Here is a 16,505-nt window from a genome sequence, read left to right on the forward strand (position 1 = left end):
CAGGTCAATATTCTAACAAAACTGAGACAAAAGCCAGAACCCTATCAATGTGTATCTAGTATAAATCTAAAGCAACTGGGCTTGTTAAGTAATCATTGAAGACGTTTCACTACTCATCCAAGCAGCTTCTTCTGAATGAAAATGCTCTGATGAGTAGTGAAACTTTAGACCAACGTTTTATATCTATGCACAGGCTTCATTTGCTAAGCTCAGCCCAATTTTAAGTATTAACATGTTTACAAGCCATTACCGCAATAATCTCTGCTATTTGGAATTTACTGTATCAAGCAAATGTTTGGCACATGTTATATCTTGCTATTTCTGTATGCTGAAATAATCAAGAAAAATTTCAAGTTACAAAAAAAAGAATAGGGTTACAGATCTCCATGTCTTGGGTGGAGAAATAGGACCTGTCATCCTAACATTAAAAGCTGTATAATAAAAGTCCTTTGCAAATAAAACATGAAACCCAAATTCTTTTTTTAATTAAAACACCCATACACATTAAATTATTTGAAAATCAGAGCCTGAGGCAAGGAGGCGGGGAAGTAAATTACTTTCACTTTCCATTCAGTGCTTCATAGATGTTACTGCACTTCTCACATTCTCCTGCCCTACTCACGGCCTATAATTGTGAATCCTGTGCATGGGCATCGGCATCGTATCAGGTCCCCTATTCTGGTCCATACACAAGATTTTGTGATGATGTAAAGCTTGCCTTATGACAATAGTGATAATAGTGTCAAGAAAATGTAAATGATTTATATAGCGTAAGTAAAGCTTATTTGCTCAACTGACCTAAAACAAATGATTTGGAATTATTTCTTTGGGTGACTGGTCCCCTTTTATCCACGGTACCGGTACTTTAAAATTCTTGACTTGAGGCCAAAATTTGAGCTGCTATGATATAGGCTGTGATCTAGCCCAAAACCTTTCCATTTTGTGAGGTTTTTTTGGGGGTTAAAGTCATTGTGCATTGTTTTACATAACCACTCCCTTTTGGTTTTTAATTGCTATGTTGTCTGCAACCTATTTCATGCTAATACATTGACTCACTGTCACTTAACAGTATAATGTTTGTTCGCAGAGGGGTGACATATAATTTGTGGAAAGTTAAATCTGCTACCTACTTTTGTTTCTCAGTATCCTGAGCTATTTGCAAACCTTCCCATACGCCACAGATCTGGAGTGTTGCTGTACGGTGCACCCGGAACAGGGAAGACGCTGCTGGCTGGTGTTATTGCTCATGAAAGTAGAATGAATTTCATCAGCATTAAGGTGATTTATTTCCCCAGTCATCCATCTCTTGCAGGAAACATATACAGCCTTATTGCCCTAGGTTTATAAGATGAGAGGGTTTGATGTGTTAATTTAGACAGATCTTCCATCTTTTTTATTCCCCTTTGCAATGAAACATTGCAGTGGAGCTTGGCTCATGAAGAGGTTATGGATATATGAAAAGAAGGTCATAACATTTGCACTTTATGATTTGGCTTCAGTGATATCCAAGAAAATAATTAAACATTCACCCTTAACTGGCTTTCACTGGTTTGGGCACTCGAGGGGGGCCAGCCCCACAGTTAAATGAGTTTATCCTTTGTTTTTGTTTTTATTGCATTTTTATCTACATACAAGCAATTGTTTCCACTGGAAGGGGTTTATACAGTATCATAGAATGCTGTACATTATTAGGGTGTAGCTTGTGATGCTACTTATGGGCATTTGAACAAACAAACCCTCCCGTCCCTAAGCTCCTGCATTTAAGCAGCTCATTATCAGGGGCTTCTCGGTGCACTGATAATTAGTGTTGTCATTCTCCTTCGCTCATCAGAACCAGAGAATGTCAAAGTGACACTCACTAGTTGTATCCCAAACTAAACAAAAAAAAAATCAAAAAAGAAAATTCAAAAAGAAAATCACATTTTTATTTGAGAATTCACATTAAAAACATATATGAAGCCCGAAATATGCAGCCTTACGTGTTTCATACCCCAACGGTACCTAACCCCATGGGTTCCAAAGCATATATTTAAGCACAGGATAACCCCACCTATCATTACTTACAGACACACCAAAGTGACTCCAGTGACCGCGGCCTATGCGTACTTTCCTTTTTGGGGAAGACTGACTGCACATATTGGTTTTAGCTATGATTGGCCCCTGGCAGTGTGCAGGCCACATTGCAGCCCTTTTAGTTCAATAGGAGCCCTTCTTCTAAATTAGTACATAATTGGGTTTGTGTCTGTAAACAAATATACTATATACAAGCTCTTTATTAAGCCCAACACATTTGTTATTTAAACTGTAGATTCTTAGATATAAAATATTTCACAGGGAAACACTTCTAGCAGCCTCCAGTGCTAGATAGTTTGTATAAAAATGTATTAACCTGTTAATGTATTTTCTCTAGGGCCCAGAGCTTCTCAGTAAATACATCGGGGCAAGTGAACAAGCGGTGCGGGATGTCTTTACCAGGTTACTGTTATGTTCCTTAAAAATATTCTCACAAATAGTCTTGTAAATTTGTTTCATTTTAGCTTAAAATGGCAAAAAGTCATCAAAGCTTTTGTTGTGTGCTATAGGCATGGTGCCCTTTGAACTGCCCAGCAGATGGAATGCTATGTTTAAACTATAACCAAGCAGACAGGGAGGAACTAGTGTAGATTCCTTTCTGTTCTTTTTTGAAGAATCTGTCTTTTAACTATAACCCCTACATTAAGAAAAAACTGTGCCTAGAGTATTATCAAGTACCAGTAGGAGAGTGTAATAGAGGACTTTTCATTACTGTGTCTCAGCTATGTGTAAAGCATGTGACAGTGATTACTTCCCAAGGAAACGGACAGGGCCAAATTCAAGGGGAAATTCCTAAAAAGTAATTGGGATAGCAGATGTGTATGTTTCCTATGAGACCTATCAAACAGCTTTCATATTCTACTGAACTGTCTTGCAGTCTGTATATCATAGGAGAATTATTGTTGTAAGTGTTTTATTGACACAAGTGTGCAGATTCCCTTTGCAATAAATTGTGTGTAACATTAAGCATTGTGTCCTTCCAGAGCCCAGGCTGCTAAGCCTTGTATTCTATTCTTTGATGAGTTTGATTCCATTGCTCCTCGGAGAGGCCATGATAACACTGGTGTAACTGACAGAGTGGTCAACCAGATGCTGACACAGCTTGATGGTGTGGAAGGATTACAAGGTAATCAGAGCTACACTTACTACACTTATTCTTTTTGCACCAGAAAATAACTCATTTATTCTAATGCTTTTAAAGGGGATAGGTATGCTGGGAGCTAATAGGCTAAGTGTCAATATCATTGGACTTGTTTATACTTGAAACAAACTAAATAAGAACCACCTAAGTGAAAGTGAACGTCCCCTATATGAACTTGGAGGATAAATGAACTGAAGCTAGCTTTTTTTATTAAGATTATTATTTTATTTTTTAGGAGTGTATGTTTTGGCAGCCACTAGTCGCCCTGACTTGATTGATCCTGCGCTACTCAGACCTGGACGTTTGGATGAATGCCTATATTGCCCCCCACCAGACCAGGTGATGAAGTGGGATATGATAGTGCTTTAATAGGAGTTATAGGTTTGAGAACTGTTATTGCTGTATTATTTCATGGTTGTGCAATTTTTCTAATGAAAACAGTATTATTAACACTTGGAGTGAGCAGCACCACTTGTTGTTAGGCAATGTAGTTAAACACCAGACAGGAGAAACCAGGAATGTAGAACGTACAGTATTGGAGTGCTGGTACTGACCGTGTCAGCTCTATAGATATTTAACCATCTATTGCGGTTAGCGTATAACAGTGCAAGCAGTTTCTTATTTAGGGCTCCGGCACACGGGGAGATTAGACGCCCGCGACAAATCTCCCCGAGTTGCCTTCACCTGCCATCCCACCGGCAACAATGTAAGTCGCCGGTGGGATGGCACACGCGGCGGCGCGATTTCGGGAAATCGCAGAAAAAGACTCGCGAGACTTTTTTGGCGATTAGGGAGTTTTGTCGCGGATAGGGAGTTTTGTCGCGGGCGACTAATCTCCCCGTGTGCCAGAGCCCTTAGGAAGGATACTGTATTCAAAAATTCTCTTTTTAAATAATTTTATTTTAAAACGATATAACATAGTACAGGTTTCAGACCCCGTATCTGGAAACCCATTATCCAGAAAGTTCTGAATTACGGAAAGGCTATCTCCCATAGATTCCATTTTAATCAAATAATTCACATTTTTAAAAATGATTTCCTTTTTCTCTGTAATAATAAAACAGTACCTTGTTTAATTACTGTTTAAATAATGTTTTTAGCAGACTTTAGGTAGGAGATCCGAATTACATAAAGACCCCTTATCTGGAAAACACCAGGTCCCGAGCATTCTGGATAATGGGTCTCATACCTGTATATCTAAATTATTCTCTAATAGTCCGGTTTCACTTTTTATGCACTGAAAAAAAAAAAACTCTCTCTAAAAAGTGATTATTTTTTTCACAATTTACCATATGTGAATGTAGGATGCCTTTGATAATATTAAATAGAAATGTTTTTTTGGTTTTTTGTTTTTTTTATTTTAGCAGCCACTATACATTCATTTCTCTTTTCCTGTGTCTTATTTTGTACAGGACTCACGATTTGAAATCTTAAAAGGCCTCAGCCATTCCATGCTTTTAGATGAAAATGTGGACTTGAAGCATATTGCCTCTCTGACGGATTACTTCACAGGAGCGGATCTTAAAGCCTTGCTGTATAACGCTCAGCTGGAGGCAATTCATACTAACCTGTCGGTAACCGTTCCTCAGGTATAAGCATCTGCATGATTCATTTTCTCTGTGGTACTTATGGGCCCTTTATAATGAAAAGCCTTTTATACTTATGGCCCCCCTTATAATCAAAAGTCTTTTATACTGATGGGCCCCTCTTAATAATAATAAAAAGCCTGTTATTTAGGTGGGCTTGGTATCATAAATTTGTTTATACAGATTAGACCATGTGTATTGGGAAAAGCTTTTGGCAGAAGAGGCACAGCCCCAAGCTATGAATCCTGCTAGCTCTTGCCCAGCACTAGGTCTGTAATAGAAATAAGGTGAGTTAGTGAGCTGCTATTTGTCAGTCATATGAAACATGCCCAGATGTCTCTGTACTTTAGATGATGTTTAAAAAATAATTCAACTTGCATTTTACATTTTTCCTTTTCCAATACTATTTTAATGCATTGTTTCCTTCTGATGTTTCAGGACAACAATTCTGGATCTGACAGTGATATGAGCTTGTCTTCCATAATATTCCTGAACCACAGCAGTGCTTCTGATGACTCGGGAGGAGACCAAGATAGTGTTCTAGATCACTCTTTACCCTCCTTGGATATGATAAAGCTTCCCATCGAAGACATTCATTCCAGCATGTGGCGTCTTTACTTTGGAAATTCATATGATTCAGACCTTGGAAACGGCAGTTCAGAACAGGTGATTTCCTAAGATTATTACAGACTGGCTATGCAAGCTGTTTCCCTATGGCTCAGTGGATGTCCTGCATTATTTTCTATGTAGATTAGGTCAGTTTCCACTTTATTAATCCATGTCACCAGAATCAAGTTATTATCAGCTAGTTTACAGTAAAAAAAAGTGTGAAGATAATTAGGCAGAGTCCATGTTGCATGCAAATACACATTTTATCCCTCAGATCATTTGTATTGAATCCTAATAGTATTTCCTGGGATACTGTTGTCCCAGCCCCATTGTGTACCACAAAACGTTAAATTCAGGGTGACAGCTGTATTTAGACCTTGCTTTCTGTATGGGTGACCCAAGCTTTCCCATGGGAAGCTGTGACTGTTACTATCTGTTGTGCTGTTCATCTTCCTCTAGAATGAATTAATAATTGTCTTTTTCCAGTTCAGCATGCAGCATGCAAAGTATCAATTTAAAAGTCTTTATAACATGACGCCTTTATTTGGGTTATACTACAAGTATGCAATGACAAGCAATATTTTTGTAAGATTTTCTACTTAGGTTTGATTAAAATATCATTTTAAGGCCACTATAGCTCATACTTAACTCTGGTTTGTTGTGGTATTAAGTTAACTGTGCTGCTTTTCTTGCTTTTCGTGCCCATTTTGTATTGCACTGAAGCATTAAAGGAGAAGAAAAGGTATAATCACTGGGGGATGCCTAATGTTAGGCACACCCCAGCGATTATATTTCTTTACATAAAACCCCTGGCCCGTTCTCCTGTTAGCTGAAAACTGCACCAGCCAGGGGTACTTTCATAGGAGCACCACATCACAACCTTCTCCCAACTCTTCATTCTTCTTTGTGGCCCTGGGCCACATGCTCAGTAAAAAAAGCTGAGTTTTTCCTTTTAAATTCTGCTTTTAATCCCACTGTACATGTGCACCTGGAACTTGTAAGAGATTTAAGAATATGAGTGCAGTTTTCAGTTAATAAAAGCACTGACTTTGGGGTCACCGGTAGGAATTATGATCAGATTTACTCTATATGCATTTTTGAGCAGTTTGAAATTGGGGTGATCAGTTTTAAAACATTTACACAAGCTTCCTTTATATAGTAGTTTATGGCAGATTGTTTGCATTCATATAGTGTAGTGCAGGGGTTCCTAGGTCAGAACACCGTGTTATCTGCAGTACATATCTATTCACAGGGTGGTGGGCTGGGGGCATTATGTGGGAAACTCCTTGGACACTCCCAAGTTTGCACATAATTCAGACAAACAATCTAGGGAGCAGTGATATGAGCTTGTCTTCCATAATATTCCTAAACCACAGAAGTGATTCTGATGACTCGGGAGGAGACCAAGATAGTGTTCTAGATCACTCTTTACCCTCCTTGGATATGATAAAGCATCCCATCGAAGACATTCATTCCAGCATGTGGCGTCTTTACTTTCACAGGGTGGTGGGCTGGGGGCATTATGTAGGAAACTCCTTGGATACTCCCAAGTTTGCGCATTATTCAGACAAGCAATCTAGGGAGCACCAATGGGTGTAAGATGCACTTTCCACCTGCCTATGGCAGGCATTATTTGCAGGGTTGTGTTGCGCTTTTCAAGTGTTGTTCACTAAAGCATGTCTAATGTGTAAAGAATTTTAAAATCGCATTAATAAATTATAAACTATTATATCTAAATGAATTTTGTGTTTTTTTAAATAAACCATCTTTGGGTTAAAATGTGTATTTCTGGCAACCTCTTGCAAACGTTTACATTTCCACTATCAATATGTACAGATGTATAGGAACAGATGTAACAGCTCTCTTCAATTGTCTTTACAGACTTCCCAGAGCTTTTCTGGAAGCAATTCCATTACACATGAGTTTACTGGCCCGACTATAGGAGAATTAGTGCCTTCACAACCTCTAGTGTTTATAAGCAGCTCACCAGAAGATCACCAGCAACACAGTCAGGAACAATGTCAGAAAGTAGATGATGAGATCAGTGTACCCAAGGCCAACTGCATGAATGTGGTATAATGTTACATATTCTTCTGTTACATTCCCTACCCACATCTATCTTAAATGCTATTGGGCTTTGCAGTATAGATGCCCGTAGAAGAGAGTCCTGTAAATATATTTTTTTAGACCTTTCTTTTATCTGTTATCCCACATATGTTTGCTCTGCTCTGTAAAACCCATCACAAATTATATTAAGGGGCTCCTTCACATGGTCTGGTTAGTAATTCATTCATCCTAAATTGTGAAATGCTGTAATTACTAACAAAATATTTACATTAATTTCTCCTGTGAGGGTGCAGTTATATATATGTGTTTAGAACATTCACCCTAATGTGAGACCTGCATTTATTGTGGTTTTAAGGGGTTGTTCACCATTAAATTCAATTTTAGTATGTTGTAGACAGTGATATTATAAGACAGTTTGCAATTGGTTTTCATTTTTTATTTTTGTGTTTAGCTTTTTGGGGGTTTTTTTTTGTTTTTTTTAGCTATTTAGCTTTTTGTTTGGAATTTCAGCATCTCTCTGGTTGCTACAGTCTTGTTTAACTTAGCAACCAGGCAGTGGTTTACATGAGAGACTGGAATATGAATAGGGACTGAATAGAATAAGTAAAAAAAAAAAAAAAGTAACCGTAATTATCCAATTGTAAGATCACAGAGCAAATGTTTTTTTAAAAGCTGAAAAGATGTAGAAGTGTAAGTGAAATAACTGTAAAATAATAAATGAAGACCAGATGCAAAGTTGCTAGGATTAGGACATTCTATAACATAGTAAAAGTTAACATAAAGGTCAACCACCTCTTTAATACATACAGAACTTACACTGTTCTGTTACATTGGGTGCCGGGTGCCTCAGTTAAGGCAGTTAGTTCATACTCATAATATTAACTGATGATATGTAAAGAAGGAGCCTCGCCATAAGCTCTGCAGGCATGTATTATTGTATATGTACAGAAAAATGAGACAAACCCTGCAGTGCAAGAAATTATTTTAATGAGGAACCAAACTTTGTTTACTATCAAAACTTAATTTTCACACGAGTTTTAAAGAGCAGAAACAGCATATTGATAAATATTCATGCATACAAAGTGTCATTTTGAAACAAGTATGAAGAGCTTGCCTGTGGATGCACAACTGGCAGTAAGTATTGCAATGTGAATAACAATGAAGACTCCAAAGCACTGGACAGCGAGGATATTCTCTTTAAAAGAACGGCTTTATTGATTCATTAAAAGCATCATGTCTGACGCATTTCATGCGCAAGCGCACTTAATTATAGTCAAGTACTGCAATGTGGCAAACAGCATTATCTTCACTCTACAGCAATACAGTAATTGTATGCATGTTACCGTTTTCATTTCCTATCAGCAGGTAAAATGCTTTATTTCTCTTGGCCTTTATGCCGATCGTATTCATTGAATATAGCAACATAATCTCCTTTTGTGTCTATTTTATTCACTAGGTCTATGACTCCCACAGCCAAATGGAGTCCAAGAAGAGCCTTCTGATTAAGCAGCATCACCTTCTCAATGCGCTTGCCAGCACAAGGCCATCCATTAGCCAAGAGGACTGGAAGTTTTTTAACCACCTGTAAGGAAAAATCCACATTCTTGTATTTGGCCACTTGCATTATATGATCAGGCTGTAGATTTTTTTCCTACAGTATGTTGTTCTGCCAGCAAATTGACAGTATAACTACCACTCTTTGCTTTTTTTTTTTTGAACATTTTGTGCTCTTTCACTTTAGGGGCCTTTCCTAGTGGGTACTTTTAGTTTACATGGGAAAACAATATATTTTATTTGGTTTTGGTTTGTTGCTTTTTTTTTTTACATGTTTTAAATGTACCAGTTTTTATAAAAATTTGTGAAAGTTTTGAAAAATCGTTTCAAAGCTTTCATTCAAGCAGCTTCTTATCTCCCACATCATTAAGTACCTAGATAAAGCACCCTGAATATGAATGCCAGGGGTCCCGTAAACCATTTGATACCCAGTAGGTTTACCTAGGTATGTGGCATGTAGGGACCCCAAAATGAAAATACCCCCATATGGTGTATTATTTGAGTTACTGCAAAATCAACACATTTACTGCATTTTATGGTGGTAAAGCCACAAAAAAAGTTTACCCCAGAAAACCATATATTTTTGGAAAGCACACATTCCTCCGCATCTGAAATAGGTACCCATAACATTTTCTAAAATTGCCGATTTTGATGACATTTACATAAATCACCTCAAAACTTCCACTTTGCACCATATTTATTCTCACATGTCTCTCACAGTCTTTCTACTTAAAAGTACCACAAAGCCACAAAGCATTTCTAAAATTGGTGACTTTGAGATTTCTGAAGCTTTCACTTTTCAGCATCTTTTCTCCCACATATTATTGGGTACCAAGGGAAAGAACACCCTAAGTATGTACCCCAGGGGTCCAATGAACAGTTTGTTGCCCAATGTGCATAGGTTTACAATAAGTATGTGGCCCCAAAGGTGAAGATTACCCCATCTATAAAAAAAAAAATCCCAGAAAACCCTATATTTTTGGAAAGTACACATTCCCCCGAATCCAAAATGGGTACCCATGTCTTTCTACTCCAAGTACCAAGCTGTAAAGCATTCCTAAAATTGACGGTTTTAATGACATTTACAAAAATCACCTCAAAACTTCCACTTTGCACCATCTTTTCTCTCACAGGTCATTAGGTAACCATATAAAACGCCCTAAGTGTGAACCCCAGATGTCTCCCGAACAGTTTGATAAACCTATGTATATTGGACATCAAAGCACATGGCACTTACAGACCCCAAAATACACCTTGTGCACACTAATCTCATGGCTTAAATTTACCTAATTCAGAAACACACGGGCAGTTTTGTGCGTGGTAAAAGAGGCGAAAATGTAGGGTGACCCTGAAAACCATATATTTTTGGAAAGTACACATTCTGACAAATATGGGTAAAGACACCTTACTACACCAAACAACAAAGCTTTCCTAAACAAAGCAGTTTTGGTGGCATTTCTGAAAGTCACCAAAAAATGATGCAATTTTTATCTCATCCAATTTTTTACATACAACGGCAAATCACCCTAAATATTGAACAGTTTGATGGCCAATATGCATACTTTGCATATGCATAACTTTGATATTGGTGCAGATTTATCTTGGTTTATTACTTTTGAATGACTTCTATGGTGCATAACAATAGAAAAAAGGTTATCAGTTATGGGAATTGTGACAGAAAGCAGTGTACACATGAAAATTAAATACAAATGTTTAGAAACAGGAGCAAATGGGAAGGGATACAAGAAGTCACAGACACATGAAATCCAGTAAAGGGCTTCGGCACTTCATGGCTTTAAGAGGATCATGGTACTTTGGTACCACTGTTACTATTAGTGAGACATGCCATGTTGTCCTAAAGTGTGTTACACACATTCCAATTATTGTTTATTTCTCATTATTATTGTCAATAACACAATTATAATGGATGGAGGATTCTGAGAGTACAGCAAGAATGTACATACCTACTTCCTTTAGGTCATTTTCCACAAAACTCCCTATGATTTTTCCCTTCATCCCTAGTAGGATCTGCTGTGTTGTATCCCACTCTAAGACCCCGTTTCCCGTGCTACGCTTGCTGAACCCCATTTCCCTTACTAAATGAACAAATTATTTTCTTGTTTTCCATTTTTTTCTTAGTTACGAAAACTTTAAAAACCCAAAGCAGTCGAGCAGAGAAACTTGGAGAAGTGGACAAAAAGTGACCCTTGCCTAATAACCACCATGCTGAGTCCTGCAAATGATATCTAATCAACTCAACTAGAAGGGTTATTTGTAATTAATAAATGATTTATTTTTTATCCTGTGTTGTGTGCCTTTATCTGTAACATAATTAATACCTGCAATTATAATCAAGGTTATTTAGCAGAGGGGATGTATCAACCATATCAAGAACTCCAAATAACAGTGTCAAAAACTTGGAGGAAGCAAAGGAATCCACATAGAGCAACACTATACAGAGACATTTTGAGGAATAGGATCTCCAAAACCCTATTGATACACTCATGTACTAAATATATATCCGTTCCAGTGCAGAGATGTAGTTAGGCACAAGTTGTTACATACGCATATAAAAAAAAAGTGCCGACTTAGGGGGTAAAATAAAGCTAATGCCATGCCACCATTTTATTTACCTTAGGGATTGGCTCCCCCAGTGAGTAAGACACTCCATGTCCTTTAAAATTACTTTTACTCTTCACCTTATTTGTAGGTCTCTGCCATTGCTGCCTAATCTGTACAGAGTGGGTTGCACTGTAATGCTGTTAATTTTTCTAATGGGGGTAGAAGTCACTTTGACTGTTATCAGTGCCAGGAACGTTAACCTTTTTAGTGCCATAGGACATAGATTCTACGTCCTAGGTACCAAGGGACCAAAGTGCCATAGAATGTAGAATCTACGTCCTACAGCACTAACGGGTTTACAAGCGCTGCGCTCGCTTTTAAAGCAGCGCAGCGCTTGTAAAGCCTGCACAACCCCCTAGGCAACGAGCAAGAAAGGACATACTCACCGATCCGGGTCCCCCAGCGCAGCCGATCCGGGTCCTCAGCCAATGACAGCAGTGGACACGCATTGATGACGTGTCCACTGCTGTCCCTTTAATTGTCGCCGCCCCCGCCGTCGCCTCTTCACTCCTGCTGCCACGTGAGACTGCTGGAGCCCCCCTGCTGCCTTCCTGCTGCCTTCCTGCCAGATTGGTCGCCCTGATCGCCTGCCTGCATTGTGTAAGCTGAACTACAACTCTCTAACCACTGTTTATTTTGCTTATTTCTATCTCAACTGTCTAAAAATTTGTTTTTTTTTTTTCCCATTTCTTCTTCTATCTTTGTCATTATTACACTTTTACACACATACACACTTATTTACAACTTTCCCAAGCACACACAGACACTTACACACACACTTACACTTTTTTTTTTTTTTCTTTCTTTCTTTCTTTCTTTCTTTCTTTCTTTCTTTTCTTTTCTTTCTTTCTTTGCTTTCTCTGGCAGTCTTTTTTTTTTTTACTAAAACTTTATTTCTGATCTTGCTCTATAATTATCTGATTTATTTGGTTGCATTTTAGTGTTTTTTTTGCATTTTCATAATTGATTTCTGTTTTTGAATTATTCTATTGCACTGTAACTTTTGTATTGCTATTGGGTGCTGAATTTGCAGTGACATTGGTGGATCCAGGGCTCTGACCACCGATTTCATTGCAATAATTGTTCTTCTGTTGGTTTGAGTGGTTTTTATTTGAATTTACTGATTTTATGGTGTTTTATCTTTGCATTGTTCTTTATTGTGTATTTAGTGCCCCAAAAAGGTTGCTTTTGCAGTGACATTGGTGGATCCAGGGCTCTGACCACCGATTTCATTGCAATTATTGTTCTTTGATTGCTTTTAGTGGTTTTATTCCATTTTAACTTCATTTGATTTCAGTTGTTCTAGAAAGGTCCAGAGGTGCTAAGATTGTTCTGGTAGTTTCTATTGCCAAGGGTTAGGCTGATGCCACACATGGCGTAGGGCTGATTTTTTCAGCAAGTGGAAAAACGCTTGCCGAAAATTCAGCCCTACGCCTGCTACCTGTGCCTGCACCCGAATGAATGGAATACGCTCTGGTGCAGGCACATGTAGCCGATATACGCATGAAAACGCGAGACTTTGCATTCTCACGCGTTTTCATGCGTATATCGGCTACATGTGCCTGCACCCGAGCGTATTCCATTCATTCGGGTGCAGGCAAAAAAAAAAGGGGTGCATAGAGTGCAGCCCCAATATTATGCATTTTCAGGTTTGGCGGCCATGTACTTATGTGCACCCATACATATGGGGTATCGTTTTATTCAGGGGAACTTGTAGATTTATTGTTAGTAAGTTTTTGGTAGTTGTCATGGAGATTTTGGGGAGAAATCTAGGTTTGTATCTGGTTTTTCCTTGATTTCTGACCAAAGCGTGACTTCTGCAAGGGACTGCGGCCACAATTTTCCATGTAGAAAGAGAAGAGTGGTGTCTTTGAATAGCTGAAGGTGTGCACTTTTCATAAATATATAGTTTGCGGGGGTTATTTCACAGGTAGGGGGGTGTTTAGACTAAATAACTGCAGGTAGAGCACATAGAGCACAGACCCCCCTTATGCATTGCCCCTGTTTGGGGGCATTTGGTGGCCACGTTTTTATGTGCACCCATACATATGGGGTATCGTTTTATTCAGGGGAACTTGCAAATTGAGGTTTAGTTAGTTTTTGGTAGTTGCCATGGAGATTTTGGAGAGAAATCTAGGTTTGTATCTGGTTTTTCCTTGATTTCTGACCAAAGCGCTGACTTCTGCAAGGGACTGCGGCCACAATTTTCCATGTAGAAAGAGAAGAGTGGTGTCTCTGAATAGCTGAAGGTGTGCACTTTTCGTACATATATAGATTGTGGGGGTTATTTCACAGGTAGGGGGGTTAACACTGAAAAACTGCAGGTAGTGCACATAGAGCGCAGCCCCCAAAATTTCAACTGAAATTGCCCTTATGCATTGCCCCTGTTTTGGGGCATTTGGTGGCCAAGTCTTTATGTGTACCCATACATATGGGGTATCGTTTTATTCAGGGGAACTTGCAGATTGATGTTTAGTAAGTTTTTGGTAGTTGCCATGGAGATTTTGGGGAGAAATCTAGGTTTGTGTCTGTTTTTTCCTTGATTTCTGACCAATGCGCTGACTTCTGCAAGGGACTGCGGCCACAATTTTCTATGTAGAAAGAGAAGAGTGGTGTCTCTGAATAGCTGAAGGTGTGCACTTTTCAGAAATATATAGTTTGTGGGGGTTATTTCACAAGTAGGGGGGGTTAACACTGAAAAACTGCAGGTAGTGCACATAGAGCACAGCACCCACATTTTTAGCTGTAATTGCCCATGTGCATTGCCCCTGCTTTGGAGTGTTTGGTGCCCATGTCTTTATGTGCACCCATACATATGGGGCATCATTTTATTCAGTAGAAATTTGTCTTTCAAATTTGCCTTTGTTAGAAAATTTTTATGAGATTTTTTTTTGTCAAATCCACATTTGATCATGCGTCCAAGTTTACGTTTTAGAAAAAAAAAAAAATGTCAAAAAAACTTCCAAATTTCACAATGCACTGACAAAAGGTATTTGGCTTTTGAGTGAAAACTACATTGCACCTAGAAACCTGAAGGTCTGTAGTTTCTAAAGATACCAAACATGAGGGGATATTTTAGATTTACATATAAGTTATGCTGCATCAACTGTTACAAGCGCTTTTCCGCTTTGTTCTGGTGTGATATTGTACAAAGTATTTCTTTCGTTTGGGGGTTACTTCTGGACAGGAACTGTTGGGTACCACCACATATTTTGTATCGTTGGACTTGGGAGTATCAGCGCTTTTACAAACAACAAAAAAAAGTGTGTAAAATTAACTTTTCTATGGAAAAAAAAACTCAAAATATACAGAAATTTTTCATAATTTTATTTTTTTTTTACATAATTCACCCAAAATACACATCATATCTCCAGAAAAGTTATAAAATTTGGTATGTATGTCGAAGCCCAATTAGTGACGAAAAAAACGATATATAATTTCCCTAGTTTCATGGAGGTTTTCCTACCAAAAAACATTGTTAAAGTGAATGAGTACAAAATGCTTAAAAAACGTCTGGCACTGGGGGGAACTGAAATGACGAATTCGGCTGGCACTTAAAGGGTTAAGGTAATTTCTAATGTATGTAACTATGTAGTGTAGCTTTAATACTTACAGGGTCATAAACCAACATCTGACTGGTGTCACCGTATTATGTAATTATATTTTATTATATTTTACTAATGTCCTGCTTACATCTGATATGGAACAGGACTTTGAGATATGCGGTTAATTATTACATATCCAATGTGTAATTAGGATCTATACCAATGTTTGCCAATGCAGAATGACTGGCACAAAGCTTAAAAATGAGAGAGGCAGGTAACAAAGGCTAACTACATCACAAATTACATGAAGTCTAGTTTGAAGAAAAGTACACAATGTGGAAATACTGGAATTCCCTGACAACAAATCTGAATTCTGCCTGTCACAGGATCTCCGTATCTCTGCTATCAGTATAATCCATGTGCAACTGTTGGAATGTGCTGTACAAGTTTAGATAAAATCTAAGAAAACATCCAGAGGGTGTTTCCATGAGCAGGGCAAAAGAATAGAATTATTGCCTGAAAATCCATTCTCCCTGACCCCAAATAGATTTTATTCTATATATAACATCTTATGTACCTTTTTACAGACATTCACACCCAGCCTTGCACCAGTGTTTCCAAGCTATGGTCCATATCACATGCATTTATAATAATGCATAAATTACAGATTTTCTATGAAATCTGTAAATGTAATTGCTGTCTGTCTTGGCTCCAACCCTCCAGCCAAGCTTCAGTTCCCACAATGCCTTGCATGTTATATGGGCCCCTCTGCCCCAGGTCCCTAATATGGAGCTTAATATCAAAGCAAGTGCTGATTCTGGTCATCTGTCCCCTCATAACAGTGTGGGTGTCCCTGGCAGCTGCTTCAACCTCATATTTCTTACTTTGTACCTTTTTGTCCGGAGCCTCCTAAGCCTGGTCACATGATGCTGTGTGTTTGAGAGAGAGATTGTCCTTTAAAATGGCTCTTGCTCAGTGGGGATGAGGTGATGGCAGGTTATTGTTAGCACAGGCCCTGTCAGATGAAAGCACTACTTAAATTTAAGAAAAAAAACATGGTACCACACTAACAGTCACTTAAAAAAAAAGTATAAGAGAAATTATGCCTTTTTTATGGAGTGGGTGCTGTAGTTACAGGGAGGAATTGTGTCCATGATGTAAGTTGCTCTTATCAGTATGTGCAAACAGGTGTCACTAGCAGCAGAGCACGGGGTAGGCACAGCATGGGGCAGGCACAGCAATTGATTGGGGTGGAGAAATAAGTTCACCTATGGCAGCAGTCAGGCAAAAGTCTGTCACTGGGTGTCA

General features: G+C 38.4%; 1 protein-coding gene across 2 annotated transcripts in view; it reads left to right on the forward strand.

The window, feature by feature from the left end:
• The window catches only part of pex1 (peroxisomal biogenesis factor 1), a 37,321-nt gene extending 25,991 nt beyond the window's left edge, over positions 1-11,330 (forward strand). The window contains exons 16-24 of one of the 2 annotated variants that reach the window (XM_004915421.4): positions 1,144-1,278; positions 2,411-2,475; positions 3,057-3,199; positions 3,450-3,553; positions 4,627-4,803; positions 5,239-5,466; positions 7,291-7,482; positions 8,933-9,060; positions 11,170-11,330. In XM_004915421.4, coding sequence (XP_004915478.1) covers positions 1,144-1,278; positions 2,411-2,475; positions 3,057-3,199; positions 3,450-3,553; positions 4,627-4,803; positions 5,239-5,466; positions 7,291-7,482; positions 8,933-9,060; positions 11,170-11,245 — 1,248 coding nt within the window. In that variant the 3' untranslated portion in view covers positions 11,246-11,330. The remainder of the gene's footprint in view (positions 1-1,143; positions 1,279-2,410; positions 2,476-3,056; positions 3,200-3,449; positions 3,554-4,626; positions 4,804-5,238; positions 5,467-7,290; positions 7,483-8,932; positions 9,061-11,169) is intronic. The other variant, XM_002934587.5, reaches the window with a different exon arrangement.
• Positions 11,331-16,505: the final 5,175 nt, after the last annotated feature.

The sequence above is a fragment of the Xenopus tropicalis genome, chromosome 6, assembly GCF_000004195.4.
Source record: "Xenopus tropicalis strain Nigerian chromosome 6, UCB_Xtro_10.0, whole genome shotgun sequence".
NCBI classification, from domain to species: domain Eukaryota; kingdom Metazoa; phylum Chordata; class Amphibia; order Anura; family Pipidae; genus Xenopus; species Xenopus tropicalis.